At 55.3% G+C, this 24,784-nt stretch overlaps 1 protein-coding gene across 5 annotated transcripts in view; it reads left to right on the forward strand.

Annotated features, from left to right (window-relative positions):
- The window catches only part of TNRC18 (trinucleotide repeat containing 18), a 123,367-nt gene that overhangs the window by 44,088 nt on the left and 54,495 nt on the right, over window positions 1-24,784 (forward strand). For 4 of the 5 annotated variants that reach the window (XM_050783935.1, XM_050783936.1, XM_050783932.1 and 1 more), the window contains exons 5-15: window positions 3,162-3,264; window positions 3,610-3,815; window positions 4,193-4,339; window positions 5,264-5,454; window positions 7,159-7,588; window positions 10,264-11,250; window positions 18,476-18,651; window positions 19,264-19,400; window positions 19,574-19,702; window positions 21,698-21,869; window positions 24,110-24,470. In XM_050783935.1, the coding sequence (XP_050639892.1) occupies window positions 3,162-3,264; window positions 3,610-3,815; window positions 4,193-4,339; window positions 5,264-5,454; window positions 7,159-7,588; window positions 10,264-11,250; window positions 18,476-18,651; window positions 19,264-19,400; window positions 19,574-19,702; window positions 21,698-21,869; window positions 24,110-24,470 (3,039 nt within the window). The remainder of the gene's footprint in view (window positions 1-3,161; window positions 3,265-3,609; window positions 3,816-4,192; window positions 4,340-5,263; window positions 5,455-7,158; window positions 7,589-10,263; window positions 11,251-18,475; window positions 18,652-19,263; window positions 19,401-19,573; window positions 19,703-21,697; window positions 21,870-24,109; window positions 24,471-24,784) is intronic. The other variant, XM_050783933.1, reaches the window with a different exon arrangement.

The following is a 24,784-nucleotide window of genomic DNA, read 5'->3' on the forward strand; positions in this document are numbered from 1 at the left end:
TGGGGAAGGGATGAGTGTGACATGTGCAGAGAGTGTGGGGCACCCTTGAGGGGCCAGCCAGGTCCCCACTTGGCCCCATGGGGTGACAGATGGGACCAGGATTAGAGCAGATGGGGGGGGGCGACAGAGTGAGGAGGGTAGAGCAGGAGCCTGGCAGGGGTAGGGGACAGAGGGCTCACTATATCTCTTCAGAGGCCAACCACATTTGTAGGGAGCAGCCTGGGGCTGTGACCCTTGAGGCCCTGAGGGGGGCAGGTGCTCTGAGAGGGGGCTGGCGAGTAGACTGGCTTCGGTGGCAGGTGGCGCCCAGGATGGAAGCCCCTGAGACCATTCGCAGTGACAGCCGGGACAGTCGGGGGCACAGAGGACTTGGGGCTGAGCCCAGGCTGCACGCTCAGTGCCCGCCTCTTCTGGGGGTACCAGGAGTGCCCTGTGCTCAAAATTTGTCCCAGACTCCAGGAGGAGCCAGGGGACGTGAGGGTGGCCCCTTCAGGTGGCTGAGCCTCCGGGATTCTGTAAGCTGGAACGGCTGTCTCCCCTGGGAGAAAGAAGCTTGAGCTCATGACCCGATTTCTCAGCACAGCTGTGGGACTCTGGGGTGGCCCTCTGTTGTCCCAGTCCTGCCCGAGACCTGTCACTGCCCTTCTGGGCCTCAGTTTCCCCGTGAGGTCCCCAGGCAGGGCCCCTTTCAGTCCCGACTAAGGGGTGCCTTGTGAGCTCAGGTTCTCCTTTGATACAGGAGCGACACTGTTGTTGGAGGTCCAGGTGGGCCTGGAGGCCCATGTCCAGCCGCCCTCATCGACATGCCCCTCCTGCTGCCGGGCTGCTCAGCAGTCCCTCCATACACTCGGTCCTGCAGGCATCTGGGCCGGCATGACTGTGCCCCTCTCTGGGTTCCTTTCTTCTGCTTCTGGGACGGGTGGATTCCCACCTTCCTCTTGGCTAATTTTTTATGTTTTTGTAGAGGTGGGGACTCACTGTGTTCCCCAGGTTGGTCTCAAACTCCTGGACTCCAGTGATCCTCCCACCTCGGCCTCCCAAAGTGCTGGGATTACAGGTGTAAGCCATTCTGCTGAGCCTGGGGCACTGCTCATTAGGAGCTCCCGGTATTTGGGGGTGTGGGAAGGGAGAGATGAGAGGAGAAGCTTGATTCCAAGGTTCCTCACCCATTAGGGTCATGGCTGTGGAGCCACTGTAGACCCCAGCTAGGGCAGCTGGGTGGGGACCTTGTCTCCAGCAGAAGGATAGTGTCTCTGTGCTGGGGGCCGAGCCCCTGACACTGCTGCTGGCAGTGCTGGACTGGGCCCTTGGGGGTGGCTGATGGCCGGTATCTGCCCGCAGTAGCCCTGGGTCGGAGGACCTAGCTCCCAGCCCACCCCTCTTCCTGGCAGCCCTGGGAAGGCCGGCCCCGAGGGGAGTATCAACCATGCCTCAGCCTGTGCGAGTGGCACCCGGGAGCCGACGGGCAGGTTTCTGAGCTGCACACCTGGTGGCCTCTGCCGTGGTGCTCAGCTTCCTCCCGTGCTCTTGCCTGTCCGGTGTGTCCCATCTCTGGCTCATAGTGTTAAACACTCAAAGAGGGGCCAGGGCAGGGTGGCAGGGACGAGGAGGGACCGAGAGGGACAGACGGGGCTCCTGCCACTCCACCGCTCCCCGTCCCCTCTCCTCTGGTGACCATCCATGTGCCAGGCCTGGGACTCAGGGGCTGGCCATGGGGAGGGACAGGGATGGGTGAGCCTGGTGGCATCTCCCACTCTGGGGGCCAAGGCCACCCCCTCCACCCAAGTGGATAATGTTCTTTGGGTTTACTTTTCTGTCTTAATTATTTTTTCTTTAGAGTCTGGGTCTCGCTCTGTCACCCAGGCTGGAGTGAAGTGGTGCAATCATGATAGGGGATCGCTGCAGCCTCGACTTCCTAGGCACAAGCGATCCTCCCACCTCAGCCTCCTGAGTAGCTGGGACTACTGGTGCATGCCACTATGCCTGTCTAAATTTTTATTTGGGTTTTTTTTTTCTTTTTGAGATGGAGTCTCGTTTTGTCTGTCGTCCAGGCTAGAGTGCACTGGGGCAATCTCGGCTCACTGCAACCTCTGCCTCCTGGGTTCAAAAGATTCTCCTGCCTCAGCCTCCCGAGTAGCTGGGATTGCAGGGCGCACACCACTACGTCCGGCTAATTTTTGTATTTTTTTAGTAGAGATGGGATTTCGCCATGTTGGCTAGGCTGGTCTCGAACTCCTGACCTCAGGTGATCCACACCCCCCTTGGCCTCCCAAAGTGCTGGGATTACAGGCGTGAGCCACCTTGCGCAGCTAGCCATGTGTATTTAAACTGTCTTGGGACACACAGCCTGCATGGTTGGGACCACAGCCTGGCTTAATGTGACCCAGGTCTGGCTAGTTTTTGGGTTGTGGTTTTTTTTCCATTTGGACTGTGCCCTATCCTCACCAAACCGCAGCTCAGAATCTGCTTTCCCATCATTAAAACAGCATTAGTGGCTGGGCGCGGTACCTGTAATCCCAGCACTTTGGGAGGCCAAGATGGGTGGATCATGAGGTCAGGAGATCGAGACCATCCTGGCAAACCTGGTGAAACCCCGTCTCTACTAAAAATATTAAAAAAATTTAGCCGGGCGTGGTGGTGGGCGCCTGTAGTCCCAGCTACTCGGGAGGCTGAGGCAGGAGAATGGCGTGAACTGGGAGGCGGAGCTTGCAGTGAGCCGAGATCGAGCCACTTTACTCCAGCCTGGGCGACAGAGCGAGACTCCGTCTCAAGTAAAAAAAAAAAAAAAAGTAAAATAGCATTAGCAAGTGCACCTAGCCTCACGTTTCATTGTTATGTGACAGGTTTTACGACATTTTCTTATAATATCCATGGCTGTTGTTCTAATTATTGCCACGGTTGCCTGTCTAGGGAACATAGGCCTTTTGGATGGGGGATGACAGAAGGGATGGATGATTCCTGGCCCTGAGAAACCCCGATTGGGGTTTGGGGGAGCTTGGTGTGTCATAAGGAAAGGTGTTGGGGTGAAGGTACTGCACAGATGGCTGTGCAGGACCGTTGGGACTCTGGGGGGCCCAGGGAGGGGTGAGGGCAGTGGGACCAGTGGGTCTGGGGTGGGCTGGGCGCTGGCTGGGGGCTCACTTCCGCCTGTCCCCCTGCAGGACACGGCCGAGCAGATGAGGACTGTGTGGATGACCGGGCCAGACACCGGGAGGAACGGCTGCTCGGGGCGCGGCTGGACCGGGATCAGGAGAAGCTGCTCAGGTGAGGGCATTGGGGGAGACTGAGGGTCTGGGGGGTGTCTGGGAGCCCCTGGAGGTGAGGGGCAGCTGGACGACCCCAGGTGGGCTTCGCCCCTTGACCCACGGATGCTGTGGTACTGAGAGCGGGAGCTGCCCTGATCCTCAGCACTGGGCCAGCCCTGCCCAGGCCAGATGACCCCACGACCCCTTCCAGTGAGTCTGGAAGGCCCTGGGAGGTCCTTCAGTTCCGAGCAGTGGTTGTCCTGACTCATGGCCTGGTGGCAAACAGTTCCTTGGGGCAACCCCCTTCTCCCTCTTGTCCCCTGGCTGTCCGAGCTGTCGCTGACACCTGTGATCCTCCTTCCAGAGAGAGTAAGGAGCTGGCTGACCTGGCCCGCCTGCACCCTACCAGCTGTGCTCCTAACGGCCTGAACCCCAACCTCATGGTGACAGGGGGCCCGGCGCTGGCGGGCTCGGGTCGCTGGTCTGCCGACCCCGCAGCCCACCTGGCCACGCACCCCTGGTTACCCCGCTCGGGCAGCACATCCATGTGGCTCGCCGGACACCCCTACGGTGAGTGTGGGGTGCAGGGACTCTCCCCTTATCTGAGGGAGGGGTGGGAGGGGGCGGGTACAGGACAAGAGTTCAGGGCTGACTCCTGCCTGCCGTTTCCTGGGGGTCCTGGGCCTGGCCTCCACTTTTGTCCGAAGAAGGAATGATAATGGCTTCTGCCTCATGGGGCCCCTCTGCCATACCTGTTCGGGGCAGATGCCCAATGCGGGTGGCTCTGTGAGGTTCTTTGCAGCCAGCGAACATCCCTGTCCCTTGGCTTCTCCACTGGAGGCCCCAGGAGGTTCAGGACTTGGGAGATGGTGCTGGGCTGGGGCCGCCCGAGGACAAACCGCCTGGGGTCCCCCAGCACTGACTCAGGCCTGGGCTTCTCCTCCTAGGCTTGGGCCCCCCATCTCTGCACCAGGGCATGGCCCCTGCGTTCCCACCCGGCCTTGGAGGCTCCCTGCCATCGGCCTACCAGTTTGTCAGGGACCCCCAGTCGGGCCAGCTGGTGGTCATTCCCAGCGATCACCTGCCTCACTTTGGTAAGTGGACCCTCTGGGTGGCCACCGTGGGCCAGGCTGGCCGTGCCCAGCGAGGTGGGCTCTGATGCCAAGGGCCTCCCGCTGAGGGGTGGCGGCCGGCAGATCCGGGGTTTGGGGAGGCGGACCGGGGTTCAGAGAGAACATCTGTTGCCAGCGTTATAAAGCCTTGGGATCTTTGTTGCAATGAGCTCCTGCCCAAAAACTCCACAAAGAGAAGCAAGACAGGCAGCCCTGGGTGGGGGCTGGGATTCCCCTTACCTGGCGCCACCGTCTCCTCGAATCCACGTCGAAGGCCGCTGGAGGCTGGGCGCGGTGGCCCAAGCCTGTAATCCCAGCACTTTGGGAGGCCGAGACGGGTGGATCACGAGGTCAGGAGATCGAGACCATCCTGGCTAACATGGTGAAACCCCGTCTCTACTAAAAAATACAAAAAAACTAGCCGAGCGAGGTGGTGGGCGCCTGTAGTCCCAGCTACTTGGGAGACTGAGGCAGGAGAATGGCGTGAACCCGGGAGGCGGAGCTTGCAGTGAGCTGAGATCCGGCCACTGCACTCCAGCCTGGGCGACAGAGCCAGACTCCGTCTCAAAAAAAAAAGACGATCACTGGGAGGGGCGGGAGAAGGTGTTCCCTGGGTCCTCACAGTGGACCTCTTACACGTCTGCATGCTGACCTGCTCTGGTTGTCAGGCTGTGGGGACATCCCATCCCGGGTGTGGACAGGGCTGTGTTCCCGAGCCTGGGGTGCACATGTGGCCTATGGAGGACAGGACAAGCTTCCTGCCCCTAGGGAGCAGCCGGGGGCCCTGCAGAGCCCAGCTCCCCGCTGTGTGTGTGGCCCCTCTCTGGCCTCGGCTTCCCCTCTGTAAATGGGCATGGTGGTGCAGCATCAGGCCGCAGGTGCAGCACACTGTCTGTGTCCCCGCAGCGGAGCTGATGGAGCGGGCCACCGTACCACCCCTCTGGCCCGCCCTGTACCCGCCAGGCCGCAGCCCTCTGCACCATGCACAGCAGCTGCAGCTCTTCTCGCAGCAACACTTCCTACGGCAGCAGGAGTTCCTGTACCTGCAGCAGCAGGCGGCCCAGGCCTTGGAACTGCAGAGGAGCGCCCAGCTGGTGGTGAGTCGGGGAGGATGAGGCGCAGCTCCCTCTGGGGGCCCCATGGGTGATGAGGCAGATGAGTCAGCCAGCAGAAACTCCAGACAGTTACAGGGAGGGAGAAAACAGCAGAGGGGCAGGTGGTCAGGGAGGGCTTCCTGGTGGAGGCAGCACTGGAACAGAGACCTGGAACCGTCTGTGGAAAAGCTCTCCAGGCAGAGGGAGCTGTGAACAGAGGTAGATGGAGCCTGGAAGGGCAGGGTGCAGGAACAAGGGGGAAACCAAGGCAGAGAGGTGGCCTTGGGGACTGGGGAAGGGTGATTGGACGCTGAAGGAGTCCAGTGGGCTCCCGCTGTTGCCTGAGCCCAGCCTGGCCTCTTCTCTCTAGGTGGCCTCTTGGAGAGGCACAAGGAGGCCTGGCCAGCTGTCTCTTGATGGCATGGTCCCATAAGATAGGGTACAGGAGGAGTCTGCTCTGGAGGAGTCGGCCCAGGTGGTACATACAGCAAGGAGCTCTCAGAGCCTGAGCCCCAGTTCTGAATCTTAGCTCTGCCAGGCCTGGCTGTGTGCTCATGGGGAAGTACCTTTACTTCTCTGGGCTTCAAGTTTCCTCTCCTAGAAACAGATGCTAGCGTTGTGTAGTCCTTGGGTTGCTAAATGTAACTGTTTAGTAATCGGGAGAGTGGCCTGTCTTAGAGCGCTTCATCCTGGTGTTTTTTGTTTGTTTGTGTAGTTTTTTTGAAGTGGAGTCTTGCTCTGTCGCCCAGGCTGGAGTGCAGTGGTGCGATCTCGGGTCACTGCAACCTCCACCTCCTGGGTTCAAACGATTCTCCTGTCTCAGCTTCCCGAGTAGCTGGAATTACAGGCGCATGCCATCTTGCATGGCTAATTTTTTTTTTTTTTTGAGATGGAGTTTCGCTCTTGTTGCCCAGGCTGGAGTGCAGTGGCGTGATCTCAGCTCACCGCACCCTCCGCTTCCCGGGTTCAAGCGATTGTCCTGCCTCAGCCTCCAAGTAGCTAGGATTACAGGCATGCGCCACCAAGCCCGGCTAATTTTTGTATTTTTAGTAGAGATGGGTTTCACCATGTTGGTCAGGCTGGTCTCGAACTTCTGACTTCAGATGATCCACCCGCCTTAGCCTCCCAAAGTGCTGGGATTACAGGTGTGAGCCACCATGCCTGGCCCTCTAGCGTGTTTTGTGTATTGACTGACCAGCCCAGGTAGGCACTGGTGGTCACGGAGCCGACTCCCTCCCATTTCCTCATAAGAGACATGCCTGGGCTCCTCCTGTCCGCTTTGGGGCATTGTGAGACCATAAAATGATGATGCAGTGAAGCAGGAAGGTTGAGCAGGTAGTGAGCGCTCCGTGAAGGCATCTGTCCCAATGCCATCGAGGGGTGGCCCCCCTGCCCTGACTGTGAGGGTCCCTGCAGGGCCGGGGTCCTGGTGGAGGTTCCCCATCAGCCCTGGTTCAAAGGGCCCCACCAGAGCTTCTCACCCCCAGCCCTGCCTTTTGGGGTTCTGCATGGAATGCTGTGCTTGTGACACATGGACTGGGATGGAATGTCCTCCGTCTCCAGCCTGGGAGGGGGTGGGCAGCCTGGACCCCAGGCCCTGCATGAGGTTCTCCTTGGGCTGGGGGACCCTAAGGGGACAGGGCAGGTGCGGGGGTGTGGGGCAGGGAACTCGTGCCGTGCTGACCCTGCCTGCCGGCCCCTCCCCAGCAGGAGCGGTTGAAGGCGCAGGAGCACCGGGCGGAGATGGAAGAGAAGGGGAGCAAGCGGGGCTTGGAGGCTGCGGGCAAGGCTGGCCTGGCCACTGCTGGCCCCGGGCTGCTGCCGCGGAAGCCCCCCGGCCTGACCGCCGGCCCCGCGGGCACCTATGGCAAGGCTGTGAGCCCGCCACCATCACCCCGCGCATCCCCTGTGGCTGCCCTGAAGGCCAAGGTCATCCAGAAGCTGGAGGACGTGTCCAAGCCACCTGCCTATGCCTACCCCGCCACCCCCAGCTCCCACCCCACCAGCCCGCCGCCCGCTTCCCCGCCACCCACCCCAGGTATCACCCGCAAGGAGGAGGCTCCCGAGAATGTGGTCGAGAAGAAAGACTTGGAGTTGGAGAAGGAAGCCCCCAGCCCCTTCCAGGCCCTTTTCTCAGGTAGGATGCAGCCGAGACCCTCAGGGTCTCACTCTGGCCCTGGCGCGGTAAAACTGCTCACCCATCTCTTCATTGACCCATTCGGTCGTTCATTCATTCCAACTCCACGGAGCACCTCCTGCGTACCAGACCCGCCGCCAGACACTGAGACGAACACAGGAGCCCACAGTCACATCCAGCCTCTCCCCGGCCCCTTCTCAGCAGTAGTGTCAGGGAAATGGGCGAAATATTAGAAACTGCTTCAGGACAAGTTGTTCTGAGCTTTCCACCGAGCCACACCTGTCGCATACTCAGTATGCAGTCAGCACTAAGTTCTACTTTGGTGATGATGGTCCAGGGACGCCCGTTCCGTGGGTCGCATGCACACACCCACTCTTCCCGTCTTCTGCATCAGGTGGCATTGCAGCAGGTGGCTTTGGGGGCTGGGACTGTGTTCTTCCTTCCTGGGGGGTGTTAGGCATGTGAGCGCGTGCTTGGGAGGACTTTGGTTCAAATTCAGATTCTGGCACCAAGGCTGGGTGAGCTCGGGTCAGTGGTGGCAGTTACTGAGCTTGGCCTGGCGCCTGTCTCTCCTTTGTCAGTTTCCTTTTGTGTGCCTCCAGCTGCTGGGCTGGGAGTGGTGCAGAGAATCAGGGGCACACAGCCCTACTCTCAGGGAGATTATACCTGGGGACAGAACTGGGTTGCTATTCCTTTTTCTTTTTCTTTTTTTTTTTTTTTGAGATGGGATCCTCACTGTGTCACGCAAGCTTGTACTACAGTGGTACAATCACAGCTCACTGCAGCCTTGAACATCTGGGCTCAAGTGATCCTCCTGCCTCAGCCTCCCAAGCAGCTGGGACCATAGGCACGCATCACTGGACTTGGCTGTTTATTTATTTTTATTTATTGATTTAATTTTGAGACTGAGTTTCACTCTTGTTGCCCAGGCTGGAGTGCAGTGGCGCAATCTCGGCTCACTGCAACCTCCGCTTCCCAGGTTCAAATGATTCTCCTGCCTCAGCCTCCCTCGTAGCTGGGATTATAGGCATGTGCCACCACACCCGGCTAATTTTGTATTTTTAGTAGAGACGGGGTTTCTCCATGTTGGTCAGGCTGGTCTCGAGCTCTCAATCTCAGGTGATCCACCCACCTCAGCCTCCCAAAGTGCTGGGATTACAGGCGTGAGCCACCACGCCCAGCCAATTTATTTTTTATATTCATACAGATGTGTCTTGCTTTGTTGCCAAGGCTGATCTTGATCTCCTGGGCTCAAGCAATCCTCCTACCCTGGCCTCCCGAAGTGCTGGGATTGTAGGCTTGAGCCACTGCAGCTAGCCCTGCTGTTGTATTTTGTTTTGAGATAGGGTCTCACTCTGTCACCCAGTCTGAAGTGCAGTGGTGCCATCATAACTCACTGCAGCCTTGATCTCGTAGGCTCAAGTGATCTTTCCACCTTTGCCTCCCAAGTAGCTGGGATTACAGGGGTGCACCACCATGACCAGCTAATTTTTCTTTGTAGAGATGGAGTTTTGCAGGCCAGGCACAGTGGCTCACTCCTATAATCCCAGCACTTTGGGAGGCTGAGGCGGGTGGATCACTTGAGTTTAGGAGTTTGAGACCAGCCTGGCCAACATGGTGAATCCCTGTCTCTACTAAAAATATAAAAAATTAGCTGGGCACAGCCGGGCGCAGCGGCTCACGCCTATAATCCCAGCACTTTGGGAAGCCAAGGTGGGCAGATCATGAGGTCAGGAGATGGAGACCATCCTGGCTAACATGGTGAAACCCCATCTCTACTAAAAATACAAAAAAAAAAATTTAGCCAGGTATGATGGTGGGTGCCTGCAGTCCCAGCTACTTGGGATGCTGAGGCAGGAGAAGGGCGTGAACCCAGGAGGCGGAGCTTGCAGTAAGCTGAGATCGTGCCACTGTACTCCAGCCAGCCTGGGTGACAGAGCGAGACTCCATCTAAAAAAAAAAATTGGCCAGGCGTGGTGGCTCATGCTCATGCCTGTAGTCCTAGCTGCTCGTGAGGCTGAGGCAGGAGAATCGCTTGAATCCAAGAGGCAGAGGTTGCAGTGAGCCGAGATGGCACCATTGCATTCCAGCCTGGGCGACAAGAGTGAAATTCCATCTCAAAAAAAAAAAAAAAAAAAAAAAAGAAATAGGGTCTCACTTTTGCCCAGACTGGTCTTGAACTTCTGATCTCAAGCAATCATCCCACTTTAGCCTCCTAAAGTGCTGGGATTACAGGCGTGGCCCACCACACCTGGCCTTGCTGTTACGTTTTGAACAACTGCTTTAATGGGGTGGAGCAGCAGGTTCGTGGGGAGTGGAGGCCAGACCACACAAGGTGGGTAAAGGCAGTTGTAGGCCTTTGCAGACCTCATGAAGTGTTTGCTTCTGCTCTAGCCTTGTGCTGGGTGCGGAGTGGGAAAGGGACGAGAAACAACTGTGGTTCTCTGCCTTCAACACCACAAGACCCTGGGGACAGGAAGGTGGCTGATTTTTCACTGTGGGGCCGCTGCATGGCCCTGGGGTCTCTGAGATCCCACCTAGAACAGCTCCCAGCCCTGCAGCTGGGTGAGCAGAGGGCAGCTGTGTCCCGCGTCTCTGGGGTGGTGGGCAGTGTCAATGGGGACATGGGATATGAGATCCTAGGGCTCCCATGCTGACCCCTGTGTTCTTGGCAGATATCCCGCCCAGGTACCCGTTCCAAGCCCTGCCACCACACTACGGGAGGCCCTACCCTTTCCTGCTGCAGCCCACGGCAGCCGCCGACGCGGATGGCCTGGCCCCCGACGTGCCACTCCCGGCTGATGGGCCCGAGCGCCTGGCACTCTCACCCGAAGACAAGCCCATCCGCTTGTCGCCCTCCAAGATCACAGAGCCGCTGCGGGAGGGCCCGGAGGAAGAACCGCTGGCTGAGCGGGAGGTGAAGGCAGAGGTGGAGGACATGGACGAGGGCCCCACAGAACTGCCGCCTCTGGAGTCGCCACTGCCACTGCCCGCCGCGGAAGCCATGGCTACCCCCAGCCCTACAGGGGGTTGTGGAGGTGGCCTGTTGGAGGCCCAGGCGCTGAGTGCCACTGGGCAGAGCTGCGCAGAGCCCTCCGAGTGCCCAGACTTTGTGGAGGGGCCTGAACCACGGGTGGATTCCCCAGGCCGGACAGAACCCTGCACTGCCGCCCTGGACCTGGGGGTGCAGCTGACACCCGAGACGCTGGTGGAGGCCAAGGAGGAGCCGGTGGAGGTGCCTGTGGCGGTGCCCGTGGTGGAGGCAGTGCCCGAGGAAGGCCTGGCGCAAGTGGCACCAAGCGAGTCCCAGCCCACCCTAGAAATGTCAGACTGTGACGTGCCCGCCGGGGAGGGACAGTGCCCGAGCCTGGAGCCCCAAGAGGCCGTGCCTGTGCCTGGCAGCACCTGCTACCTGGAAGAGGCAAGCTCTGACCAGTTCCTGCCCAGTCTAGAGGACCCACTGGCTGGCATGAACGCCCTGGCGGCGGCTGCGGAGCTGCCCCAGGCCAGGCCTCTGCCCTCCCCGGGTGCTGCTGGAGCCCAGGCCTTGGAGAAGCTGGAAGCAGCTGAGAGCCTTGTCTTGGAGCAGAGCTTCCTGCACGGCATCACCCTGCTGAGTGAGATCGCAGAGCTGGAGCTGGAGAGGAGGAGCCAGGAGATAGGTGAGAGTGCACAACCTCTGAGTTCTGCAGATCTGTGAATTTTATTTTTGTGGCGACGGGGTCTTGCTATGTTGCCCAGACTGGAATGCAGTGGCACAGTCTTAGCTGTCTGCAGCCTCAAACTCCTGGGCTCAAGTGATCTTCCCTTCCCAGCCTCCCAGGTAGCTTGGGCTACAGGCATCCACTACCCTGCCCAGCTAACTTTTTTAAAAGATCTTTTTTTTTTTTTTTTTTTTTTTAGAGATGGGGTCTTGCTCTGTTGTCCCAGTCTGGTCTCAAACTCCTGGACTCAAGCGATTTTTGCCCACCTCGACCTCCCACAGTACTGGGATTATAGGTGTGAGCCACTGTGCCCGACCCCTTAAACATTTTTTAATAAGATTTTTAAATTATGAAAAACTGGGAATGTGGTTTATTCATATTTGTTTTTTAAAACAATTGTGATAAGATACACATAACAAAATGTTCCATCTTGAGCATTTTTAAGCGTCCTGTTGAGTGGCATGTTAAGTGTGTTTGCACTGTGCAGCCGGTCTGTAGGTTTTCTGGTGGCGAAATTTCGCATTCTATCAATGGTGTGTTTTTGCAGGATTTCTTGGGTTGCAAGGAACAGAAACTCTTATTTAAATTGGTTTAGGCAGGAGGAATTAATTGGCTCTTGGAACTGAAGTCCAGCAGTAATTAGGTAATTTCAGGTATGGCTGGATCTAGGTGTTCAAGCCAAGAAACCAAGTTTCTCTTCTCCTACACAGGACCTTCCCTAGTCTCTCTCTCTGTGTCCCTATCTCCTTCCCTCTTGTTCGACTTTTCTCTCTGTTGGCCTCATTCAAGGCCGACTTACTGTCGCTTAACCGTCTTCATTGGGTTGGGGGGTGTGGTCTGTCAATTCCTCCCAGATCCCTGGGCCTGCTCAGCAGCCTCACAAAAGACGCCACCTCTTTCTTGCTAGCTTTGGCAAAAACACTGAGATTCACTCTCGTAGGCTGACTGCGGTTCATGCTTTGTTTTTTTTTTTTTCTGAGACAGTCTCCCTCTATCACCCAGGCTGGTGTGCAGTGGCATCATCTCGGCTCACTGCAGCCTCCGCCCTCCCGGGTTCAAGTGATTCTCCTACTTCAGCCTCCTGAGTACCTGGGATTACAGGCACGCACCACCATGCCTGGCTATCTTTTTGTATTTTTAGTGGAGATGGGGTTTCACCATGTTGGCCAGGCTGGTCTTGAACTCCTGACTTCTAGTGATCCACCCACCTTGGCCACCTGAAGTGCTGGGATTACAGGCGTGAGCCACCATGCCCGACCGTTTTACTTAAAATGTTCTTTTTTTTTTTTTTTTTTTTTTTGAGACAGAGTTTTGCTCTTTTTGCCCAGGCTGGAGTGCAATGGCGCGATCTCGGCTCACCGCAACCTCCACCTCCCGGGTTCAGGCGATTCTCCTGCCTCAGCCTCCCTCGTAGCTGGGATTACAGGCATGTGCCACCACCCCGGCTAATTTTGTATTTTTAGTAGAGACGGGGTTTCTCCATGTTGGTCAGGCTGGTCTTGAACTCCCAACCTCAGGTGATCTACCTGCCTCGGCCTCCCAAAGTGCTGGGATTACAAGCGTGAGCCACCGCGCCCGGCTAAAATGTTCTTTATTAAACAGTTTTCAAAGTTGTGGGTTTAAATTAATTTTTTTTTTTTTTTTTTTTTTTTTTTTTTTTTTTTTTTTTTTAACAAAAAGTAGAGGTGGGGTTTCGCCGTGTTGGCCAGGCTGGTCGCGAACCCCTGACCTCAAGTGATTTTCCCACCTTGGCCTCCCAAATTGCTGGGATTACAAGCATGAGCTGCCAGCTTAAAGCTGTGGTTAAAAAAAAAAAAATCATTGTTTTAGGAACTGCCCAATTTTCTGCCTGGTGGTGGCCCTGGCCCTCGATGACCCAGTCTTAGATGGTCAGGCATTTTCTTTTGCTTTAAAACAAAGTTTATTTATTTATTTTTTTCTGTTGCAAATAACGGGATGGTTATCCTTGAAGAAAAAAAATCTTTGTCCATATCTCTGAATTGCCTTGGATTATATGCCCAGAGGTAGAACTGTTGGGTCCAAACAAGGCCACATTTTTCAAGGCTTTCTGATTGTCATGGTCAGATGACCCTCAAGGAAGCCTGGAGAAGCCACGCTCCCATTGGCCTGTGTGAGCAACGCCCCTTCCCCACTGGGCGGCCGTTGTCCTAAAGTTCATTGCTGCTTTTCTCTCACTAAAATAGTTCAATAGAAACTTTTTTTTTTGGTAGAAGAAAATCAAAATTCCCTTGGTCGGCTGGGCATGGTGACTCACGCCTGTAATCCCAGCATTTTGGGAGGCCGAGGCAACAAGAGTGGAACTCCATCTCAAAAAAAAAAAAAAAAAAAAAAAAAAAAATTTCTTTGGTCTTCCTACCTGGTATTGGGTTTTATGTGTGTGTGTGTGTGTGTGTGTGTGTGTGTGTGTTTTGTTTTGTTTTGTTTTAAATTTTTTCTTGGACAGAATCTCGCTCTGTTGCCCAGGCTGGAGTGCAGTGGTGTGATCTCAGCTCACTGCAACCTCTGCCTACTGGGTTCAGGTGATTCTCCTGCCTCAGCCTCCCAAGTAGCTGGGATTACAGGTGCATGCCACCATGTCCAGCTAATTTTTGTATTTTTAGTAGAGATGGGGTTTCGCCATGTTGGCTGTGCTGGTCTTGAACTCCTGGCCTCAAGTGATCTGCCCACCTCGGCCGCCCGAAGTGCTGGGATCACAAGTGTGAGTCACTGCACCCAGCCCAGAATTCTCCACCCTAGTAGGACACCAGCCTTACGGAATTAAGACCCACTGTCATGACTTGAACTTGACCACCTCTGCAAAAGCCCTGTCTCCCACAGAGGTCACCTTCTGAGGTTACGGGGCGGTTAGGACTCTCACATATTAAATTAGTGGGGAAATGACTGAACCCCTCACTGCTTGGCATGCCTTGTCTGATCAGTTAAGAGCTTCGGGAAAATAGGTTTGTGGGAGGGTGAAGGAGGTGACACAGTTGTACCTTGGTCCCCTCCTGGAGAACAGAGCAGCCCTCCGTCCTTACCTGACATTGTAGACTCCACGTCTCGCAGGAACTTGGGGCGGGGGTAGGTGGCGCAGAGGCATCACCGTGGGGTGGGCGAGACGGTTTCAATCTAACATCAGCCTTTGGGAGCTGATCAGGTTTGCGGCTTTGTGGCCTCAGTTTCCCTAAAGATATAAGAAGAGCAGCTGGGCGCAGTGGCTCACGCCTGGAATCCCAGCACTTTGGGAGGCCAAGGCGGGTGGATCACTTGAGGTCAGGAGTACGAGACCAGCCTGGCTGACATGGCGAAACCCTGTCTCTACTAAAAATAAAATTAGCTGGGCGTGGTGACACATACTTGTAATCCCAGCTACTCGGGAGGCTGAGGCAGGAGAATTGCTCGAACCCAGGAAGCGGAGGTTGCAGTGAGTCGAGATTGTCACTGCACTCCAGCTTGGGCGACAGAGTGAGATGACAGAGTGAGATGACAGTGAGATTCAGTCTCAAAAAAAAAAAAAAAAAAAATATAAGAAGAGCAAAACAAGTATTCTCAACTAGAGGTGATTTTGTTCCCCCAGGGGACATTGGCAACTGCAGTTTTGGTTGTCACAGCTTGGGGGGAGCACTACTGCCATCTAGTGGGTAAAGGCAGGGACTCAGCAAGACACCCTACAGTGAAGGCAGAGGACAGCCCTCAGCAGGGATGCGAATGAATAGTGAAATGTGAATGGTGCCAAGGAAGAGAAGCTCCCCCCTCAGCAGCATCATTAGTCATGTCTGTCTGTGGAACTTTGCCAATAGAGAATATGGTTCTCGGCTCACCACAGTCTCCGCCTCTCAGGTTCAAGCGATTCTCCTGCCTCAGCCTCCTGAGTAGCTAGCACTACAGGCATGGGCCACCATGCCCGGCCAATTTTTTGTATTTTTAGTAGAGATGGGGTTTCTCCATGTTGGTCAGGCTGGTCTTGAACTCCTGACCTCAGGTGATCCGCCCACCTCGGCCTCCCAAAGTGCTGGGATTACAGGTGTGAGCCTCTGCGCCCGGCCAAAAATTGGTATTTTAGATCACAAAGAAAATGTCAGCTGGGCATGGTGGCTCGCGTTTGTAATCCCAGCACTTTGGGAGGCCGAGGCAGAAGGACTGCTTGTGCCCAGGAGTTTAAGACCCGCCCGGGCAACATGGCGAGACCTCGTCTGCATTAAAAAAATGAAATGTCAATTAAAAAATTGTAATAGGACTCATTTAAATTTGGTGGAGACCAAAGCAAGATCTCTGTGGTTGAAGCACTCTTTCTGGAGGGTTGGGGGAGTATTTATCAGAGAGAGAGAGAGAACTGCACACACCTGGTCATATTAATCACATTGGTGAGGCTTTTCCTACCACACGTGTCCCAGCTATGTGCCCATGTGCTCCTATTACAAAAAGACAGGAGGCTGGACACAGTGGCTCACGCCTGTAATCTCAGCACTTTGGGAGACTGAGGTGGGAGGATCAGTTGAGCCCAGGAGTTCGAGACCAGCCTGGGCAACGCAGCAAGACCCCATCTCTACAAAAAATATAAAAACTAGCTGGGTGTGATGGCATGTGCCTGTGGTCCCAGCTACTCAGGAGGCTGAGGCAGGGCGATTGCTTGAGCCTGGGAGCTTGAGGCTGTGGTGATGTGTGATGGTGAACTCCAGCCTGGGGCACAGAGTGAGACCCTATCTTTAAAAAAAAAAAAAAAAAAAGGGAAGAACCTAAATGCCATGAATGGGAGATGACTGACTTGGATGAATCAAAACTCATCAGTTCAAGAGGGTTCTAGGCTGCTCCTCCGCCCCGCCCCCTCGCATGATTCTGCGTCAGCTCCTTCTTTGCACGTTTGACCATTTAAAATTGCTGACATTCTAGTGTTTTTGACCTTTAGAGATGGCAATTTTTATAAGGTTCAAGCTGATAATAATGAGGTAAATGTTTGCTTTGTGCTGAGAAAAGACATTAAGCAGAAAAAAAAGCAAAGTGTGATACAGTGTTGAGATTTTTTTTTTTTTTTTTTTCCCCTGAGACAGTCTCCCTCTGTCGCCCAGGCTGGAGTGCAGTGGGGCTATCATGGCTCCCCGAAACCTCTGCCTCCAGGGTTCAAGCGATTCTCGTGCCTCAGCCTCCCAAGTAGTTGGGATTACAGGTGGTCACCACCGCATCCAGCTAATTTTTGTATTTTTAGTAGCGGGGTGGTTTTACCATGTTGGCCAGACTGGTCTCAAACTCCTGGCCTCAAGCCATCCACCCACCTCGGCCTCCCAGAAGTGCTGGGATTACAGGCATGAGCCACCGTGCCCAGCCTGAGATTTGTGTTGGTGTGTGTTTGTGTGTGTGTGTGTGTGTACGTTTTTTCTTTGAGACAGGCTTGCTATGTTGCCTGGGCTGGAGTGCAGATGTGATCGTGGCTCACTGCAGTCTCACCTTCCTGGGTTCAAGTGATCTTCTTGCCTCAGCCTCCCGAGTAGCTGGGACTGCAGGCACCCAGTTTACATTTATATATATATATATTTTGAGCCGGGGTCTCACTCTGTTGCCCAGGTTGGAGTGGCTCAATCTCAGCTCGCTGCAACTTCTGCCTCCTGAGTTTACGCAGTTATGCTTCAACCCGCGAATAGCTGCGACTACAGGTGCTGGCCACCATGCCCAGTTAATTTTTGAATTTTTAGTAGAGACAGGGTTTCACCATGTTGGCCAGGATGGTCTCAAAACTGCTCACCTCAAATTATCTGCCTGCCTTGGCCTCCCAAAGTGCTGGGATTACAGGCGTGAGCCACTGCGCCCAGCTTATTTTTATATTTTAAAAGATGCCCGTGGATGTCATGTGCATTTGAATATGCATAATCATTTCTGGAACTGTCTTCTGGAAACTGCACCCACAGTGGCCTCCCAAGGGGGGGACCTGTGTGTTGCAGGAGGAAGGAAGAAGACTTTTTTTTTTTTTTTTTTGAGACGGAGTCTCGCTCTGTCGCCCAGGCTGGAGTGCAGTGGCCGGATCTCAGCTCACTGCAAGCTCCGCCTCCCGGGTTTACGCCATTCTCCTGCCTCAGCCTCCCGAGTAGCTGGGACCACAGGCGCCCGCCACCTCGCCCGGCTAGTTTTTTGTATGTTTTTTAGTAGAGACGGGGTTTCACCGTGTTAGCCAGGATGGTCTGGATCTCCTGACCTCGTGATCCGCCCGTCTCAGCCTCCCAAAGTGCTGGGATTACAGGCTTGAGCCACCGCGCCTGGCCGCAGACTGTCTTTTTTTTTTATAACTTTCTGCTTGGTTTGTATTTTTCATCCTGGACTTTTTTCTGATTATAAGAGCCATGTATATTAGCTATGGAAAAATGTACATACAAATAAGTGAAAGGAGAGCTGTACTGCTGGGAAGTACCCTTCGGCCTTTGGAGGCCCTCCCTCTGGAGGTTTTGCTGTGCCCAGTGTACTCTGGGAATAGAGCACAGGACCCTGTGGCGGGCGTGCTGCCTTCTCTCCTGTTCTGTTGATAGATGGACTGAGACAGAGTCTCGCTCTGTCGCCCAGGCTGGAGTGCAGTGGTGCCATCTTGGCTCACTGCGTTTCACCGTGTTAGCCAGGATGGTCTCGATCTCCTGACCTCATGATCTGCCCGCCTCGGCCTCCCAAAGGGTTGGGATTACAGGCGTGAGCCACCGCGCCCGGCCTATTTTTTTTTTTTTTGGAGATGGAGTCTTGCTCTATTGCCCAGGCTGGCATGCAGTGGTGCAAACTCAGCTCACTGCAACCTCTGTCTCCTGGGTTCAGGCGATTCTCCCACCTCAGTCTCCTGAGTAGCTGGGATTCCAGGCGTGTGCCACTACAGCCGGCTAGTTTTTGTTATTTTTAGTAGAGATGGGGTTTCACCGTTTTCCCATGTTGGCCAGGCTGGTCTTGAACTCCCGGCCTCAGGTGATCCGCCCGCCTCAGCCAGCCAAAGTGCTGGGATTATAAGCATGAGCCACTGTGCCCGTCCTTCTCCCCCGTTCTTGTTGAGAGATGCTCAGGACTTCTGGCATGTCACAAAGGCCCCTGTCCACTCAGCACCTTGGGGGATGGGTACGTGTGGCCTGGGGCCTGTGCTTGCCCTGGGTCTTGCCATCCCCGTTTGGGGTCGGGTGGGGCGGTGGTCGGCAGCGCCCTGTTACCTGCCTCCTGTCTGCAGGTGCGGAGCGGGCCCTGGTGGCCCGGCCCTCACTGGAGAGTCTGCTGGCAGCGGGCAGCCACATGCTGAGGGAGGTGCTGGATGGGCCTGTAGTGGACCCGCTCAAGAACCTGCGGCTCCCGCGGGAGCTAAAGCCCAACAAGAAGTACAGCTGGATGCGCAAGAAGGAGGAGCGGGTGAGTGGCCGGCTGCTTCCTCCCTGGGGCTCGCGGGCTGAGGCCGGGTGGGAGTCCCCTCTGTGGAGGTGCCCTTCTGCTCGGGCGTGGCTGGCTTTGGCGCCAGAGAGGGCTGAGCTACATTCAGCTCCTTGTGCTGACATGCTATGTGGTCCCAGGCAAGTGGTTGCCCTTCTCGGGGACTCAGTTTACCCATCTGCTAGCATGTCGGGCACACCATACAGGTCGCGGTGTGATCCAGTGGCAAGAGAGTAGCCCAGGGTCACATGTAGCTCTGGCCTTAGGTGCCCACTGGGCCTGGGGCTGCAGCATCCCCTCACTGAGCCTCCGTTTATAAATGACACAATGGCCCTCACTGATGGAGCAGGTGTCATACGCAAGTGCTGTGCTTCAGGCATGCCATCTAATTGAGCTCTGCCACAGCCCCGCAGAGCCAGCACAGGGTCCTTTGCCTAGGATGAGGCCATGGCCTCAGTTAGGAGGTGGCAGCGGTGGGACTCGAGCCCCAGCTCCCAGTGCCGTCTCCCCTTCCTCGGGGCACCTGGGTGGGCGGTGGGCGTCGTTGGGCAGTGGCGTCCTCACCCCCTCCTCCTCTCCCGGTTCTTCCCCCAGATGTACGCCATGAAGTCTTCCCTGGAGGACATGGACGCCCTGGAGCTGGACTTCCGGATGCGGCTGGCCGAGGTCCAGCGCCAGTACAAGGAGAAGCAGCGTGAGCTGGTGAAGCTGCAGCGCCGCCGGGACTCCGAGTGAGTGTGTCCCCCGCCCGACCCGTGGGGCCCCGCCCCGGCCGGCCAGGCCCCCAGGCGCGCAGCAGCCGTCGAGGTGTGCGTGGACCCGACGCCGTGTGTGCGTCGTGTGCCCGTTCTCCACGTCCCGCCCGAACCCCAGCGTCACAGCCAAGCGTGTGATTCTTTTTAAGGGACAGGCGCGAGGAACCCCATAGAAGCTTGGCACGCAGAGGCCCTGGCAGGCCGCGGAAACGGACCCACGCCCCGAGCACCCTGTCGCCCCCCCGCAAGAGAGGGAAGAGCGGCCACAGTAGCGGAAAGTAAGGCTGGCCCCTCGGTGGGTCGGGGACTGGCACACAGCTTGAGGGGAGGAGCCCGGGCCCCACGCGGGGCCTGCCTCGGGGTACTGGGGGACCTCGCGTCCCTCGGGCTCTGACCTACCTGCAGCAGTGGCCCTCGGGGAGCACGGACTGTGCTGCCCGGGCCAGGAGGGAGCGAGGCCAGTGCTGAAGTGGATGGATGGCTCCTGCGACAGATTTTTCCCATGTCCTAACCCAGCGCTTCACCTGTCTTCCTGCCACGCCTGCCTCCTCACGCCTAGGGCCTAATTCCTCCTCTTTTACATGCGCCTCCTCCCTGCGGAAGGACCCGCTGGGCTGCCAGCCTTGCTTGCTGGGACGGACTGTGACCCGGCTGTGGCTCGGTCTCCGCCATGCCGGACCTGCTGGCTTGCCCCCGAGACCAGGGCTGGCTCCTTCTGGCACTTGGGGACAAGCTCCTCCTCCTCGGGTGGCGGTCGCAGCCTTGTGGGGCGCCTGTGTGGGTCTTTCTGAACGCCAGCTGGAACGAGAGCTTTTCCCGCAGGGCGAGGCGTACACAGAAAAGATGCTTCATCCTTCCCTCGGTGTCTGTAGCACGGGCGGAAAGGGGCCCGTCAAGGAAAGGGGCCGGAGTGTTCTGAGCCTGGGACAGGAGGGTGGGGTAGACGCTAGGTGGCTCAAGACCTGCCCTGAGGAAGCAGGAGGAGCCCGGGAGCCTTCGGGGGGCACAGGAGAGGCAGTAGGAAGGCCACAGGTCTTCTCAGGATAAAACAGCCCCAAGGCCCCCACGTCTTGCATTTAACATCCTTGGATGTTTCTGAGTGAAGAGAGGATGGAGAGTGGTAGAAATATCCCTCCCCGGCCACAGCAGGGGCAGGGAGAGTTTCCTGGAGAAGACGGCAGGAGGCTGCGGCCACTAGCAGTGTGGTGGTCAGGGGTGTGGCCTGCACTGGTTAAATTTCCTATTCTTGAGTCCCAGCACCATCCCTTAATGTGACTGACCTCAGGCCAGGTGTCTGCTTTTCTGAGCCTATTTTCTCATCTAAAAAAATTAAGTACACAGGTTGGCCACGGTGGCTCATGCCTATAATCCCAGCACTTTGGGAGGCCACCGAGGCAGGCGGATCACTTGAGGTCAGGAGTTTGAGACCAGCCTGGGCAACATGGAGAAACCCCATCTCTACTAAAAATACAAAAATTAGCCGGGCGTGGTGGTGTGTGCCTGTAGTCCTAGCTATTTGGGAGGCTGAGGTGGGAGAATTGCTTGAACCTGGGAGGCAGAGGCTGCAGTGAGCTGAAATTGAGCCACTGCACTGCATCCTGGGCAACCGAGTGAGACTCCATCCAAAAAATAAAAATAAAAAAAAATAAAATACAGCAGCACCAAACGTTTGGGGCCAAGATATATGTCACTAACAGTGCAAGACACACAGTGAGTGAGTGCCAAGTACAGATTGGCTGTTTCGATCACCTGTGAAGTTTCAGCTTAAGCAAGTGGGGCTTCTAAGCCATGTCTGTGTCCCCATTGCCACTGCGCACGGGATTCCGGAGACCAGCAAATGGCTCCTTTTTTGTTTTTTTTTCCTTGCTGGAGAAGAGAGACTGGAATCCTTCTTCGTGTAAACTTGTGTCCTAAACTCCCCCTGCCATCCTGGTGGATTTCGTTGGCGTTTCTGATCTTTGTTCTTGGCACGATATGGTTAATAGGTATCTGACCACACAGAGATGTGTGTGAGTGTACGCGTGAAAGCACACAAGAAAGAAAACGCTTTTTTCCTTCTTTCACCTTAAACTCTAATTCTGCCTCATTCACAAATATCCCAGAATTCCAGCACTGTTGTAATTTACAAGATCCATCTCCCCACGCCCATCACTCTGCCATCACTGTCCACGCTTCAGGGTCCAGAGCCCAACCCTTCAGGGCCACGAGGGTGGACCCCAGCCCGCAAGTCTTGTCTGGCCAGGGTGCTGACCGGTAGTGCGTCTGCGTTTCAGGCTGAACAGCAAGTCTCTGCTGACATCAGATGACTATGAGCTGGGAGCAGGGATAAGAAAGAGACACAAGGGGTCTGAGGAGGAACATGATGCCCTCGTTGGAATGGGGAAAGCCAGGGGGAGGAACCAGACTTGGGATGAACATGAGGCCTCGTCCGACTTCATCAGTCAGGTGAGTAACCCAGTCTTCCAGGTGTGTGAGATCTTTCAGGGAGGTGTCTGGAGGGTATGTTAAGAGTTCACGCTCCCTTTGCAGGCCCCTTGTTCCTGTACAGAAACCTTAGAAGTGGCTGTCTTAGTGCCAGAATGACGACTCTTCTCCAATCCTTATTTTACAGAGGGGGAGATTAAGGCCCAGAGGAGGTCAGAGACCTACCGAAGTAACACAGCCTCAGAGACAAGAGACCTAAAAGCTATCTCCCTCTGTGTGCTGCATGACCCTTTGCTAAAGCCAAGCAGAGATACAAGTTCTTAACCAAATAATGCAATTGCTCTGTTGTTTAACGGTGTAATTGTTTAATGAGTGGCTTTGCCATTCTATAGTTCTAAGAAACAAGGGCTTGGTGCCATGGTAATTTCCTCTCTGAACTCTCCAGGGGTAATGGGCTGAGAGCCAACTCCTTGAGTCTTCTTATTTCTTCAGAGCATTGAAATCATCCACTTAAGGTGCCTTTCTGTAAATACTAATGTACCTTGTCATCCCTCCCCATAAAGCCCAGTGCAAAGGGGTAGTTTTTTGTTTTGTTTTGTTTCTTTGAGACGGAGTCACTCTGTTGCCCAGGTTGGAGTGCAGTGGCACAATCTCAGCTCACTGCAACGTCTGCCTCCCAGGTTCAAGCGATTCTCCTGCCTCAGCCTCCCGAGTAGCTGGAATTACAGGCGCCCACCACCATGCCTGGCTAATTTTTGTATTTTTAGTAGAGACAGGGTTTCACCATCTTGGCCAGGCTGGCCTTGAACCCCTGACCTCAGGTGATCTGCCTACCTCAGCCTCCCAAAGTGCTGAGATTCCAGGTGTGAGCCACTGCACCCGGCTGAGGGGTATTTTGGTTGACCTGGCTGAGAAAGCATGTTTTCTTAAGAAAATAAGAAGTGTTTATGGAGTCAGAGTTAAGATATTGTCACCTGCTTTATGGGGCTGTTGGGGCAGGCTCAAGGAGGGAGACAGGGTCTAGGAAGAGAACGATCGCCAGTGTGTACACCAGATATTTTTTACTTTAAAATTGTGGTAAGGGATGCTTTTGTTTTAATTGCCACCATCCCAACTTTTTTCTTAAGAAATGTCACCTGATTAAAGAAAATCGAGATAAAATGTTCAAACGTGGGGCATCAATGGCTTTGAAACTGCATGTTTCACTTCAACAAATGACTACAGCTGACAATAGACGTGCAGGCAGGAATTTAATCTGTGAAATCGCTAATGGTTCTTTCTGCTTCAGGCATCCAAGGAACACTTGAGGCATTTTTTTTTTGGCAGGTTTGGCCCCTTTAGTTGGGCAAACTGGTTTGGACTGTGCACTAGTCTTTGTCAGCTGCTGTAGGTGACTGAGGCATATCAGCTGCGCTTCAATCTGGGGTTTTGATCTTGATTCCTTTCCTCCTCTCTTAATCCAGCTGCCTTCTCCAGGCCATTGGCAGCAGCACTTGCAAGTGCTTCCTTAGGAGACAGCAGGCAGTGCCACGGAAAGCCAGGGCCAGGGATTAATGTAACCACAGCACTGGCTGTTTAATAAGTGGTTACCTTGTACCAGACATTGTGGTCACTGCATACCTTACCCGAGTTCATCTTCAGAAGCACCTTGTAAAGCCAGACACAAGTATCCCCATTTTACAGAGTTAAACATTGAAGCTGGCCAGTTGTGGTGGCTTACGCTTGGAATCCCAACACTTTGGGAGGCTGAGGTGGGAGAATGCCTTGAGCCTAAAAGTTTGAGACCAGCCTGTGCAACACGGTGAAACCCCATCACTACAAAAATAAAAATAAAAAAAATTAGGAGTGGTGGCACACGCCTGTATTCATCCAGCTACCAGAGAAGCTGAGGCGGGAGGGTCACAGAGCCCAGAGGTTGAGGCTGCAGTGACTTCCGACTCCCAGCTAGTCGGGAGCCTGAGGCAGGAGAATTGCTTGGACCTGGGAGGTGGAGGTAGCAGTGAGCCGAGATCGCGCCACTGTGCCCCAGCCTGGGCAACAGAGCGAGACTCCGTCTCTAAATATATATATATATATGTGTGTGTATATATATAAAAAAATATATATATAAATATGTATATTTATAGATATAGAAGCTAAGAGGAGTTAAATCACAGAGGCAGGGGAAGGATTGGAGCCCAGGCTAGGCAGAGCATGTGCACAGACACCCACTACGCTGTTTTGTCAAATCTTTTAACCCATGACCCACCTTCCCTCTCCAGCTAAAGATTAAGAAGAAGAAGATGGCCAGCGACCAGGAGCAGCTGGCAAGCAAGCTCGACAAGGCCCTCTCCCTCACCAAGCAGGACAAGTTGAAGTCGCCCTTCAAGTTTTCGGACAGTGCTGGGGGGAAATCGAAAACTGGCGGGGGCTGCGGCAGGTACTTGACTCCTTACGACAGCCTGCTGGGGAAGGACAGGAAGGCGATGGCCAAGGGCCTCGGCCTGTCTCTGAAATCCTCCAGAGAAGGTAAACACAAAAGGGCCGCCAAAGCCAGGAAGATGGAGGTGGGGTTCAAGGCCAGAGGCCAGCCCAAGTCGGCCCATTCCCCGTTCGCCTCGGAAGTGAGCAGCTACTCTTACAGTAAGTAGCGAATGCCGCGCCACCTTTGGTCCGCTGCTTTCTCTTTCGCTCCCCTCTTCTCTCCACCGTTCTCCTCCCCTCTCTCTCTCTCTCTCTCTCTTTCTGGGGCGCACTAAAGTGCCTAGGCTTGGCATGGCCGCCAAGCCGGAAGTTGGGGGGAGGCTGCCTGAAGCGGATATGCCTGTGATTGGCGAGTGTGATGCCGGGCTGGTGCCGGTGATTGGTGGGCGCCCTTGATTGGCGATTGGAAGCCGACGTCCGCCAGCTCTCTCCTTACCCGCCGTCCGCTTGCCTTCCGGATGCCATTGGCGTGG

Source organism: Macaca thibetana, chromosome 3 (assembly GCF_024542745.1).
Source record: "Macaca thibetana thibetana isolate TM-01 chromosome 3, ASM2454274v1, whole genome shotgun sequence".
NCBI classification, from domain to species: Eukaryota; Metazoa; Chordata; class Mammalia; order Primates; family Cercopithecidae; genus Macaca; species Macaca thibetana.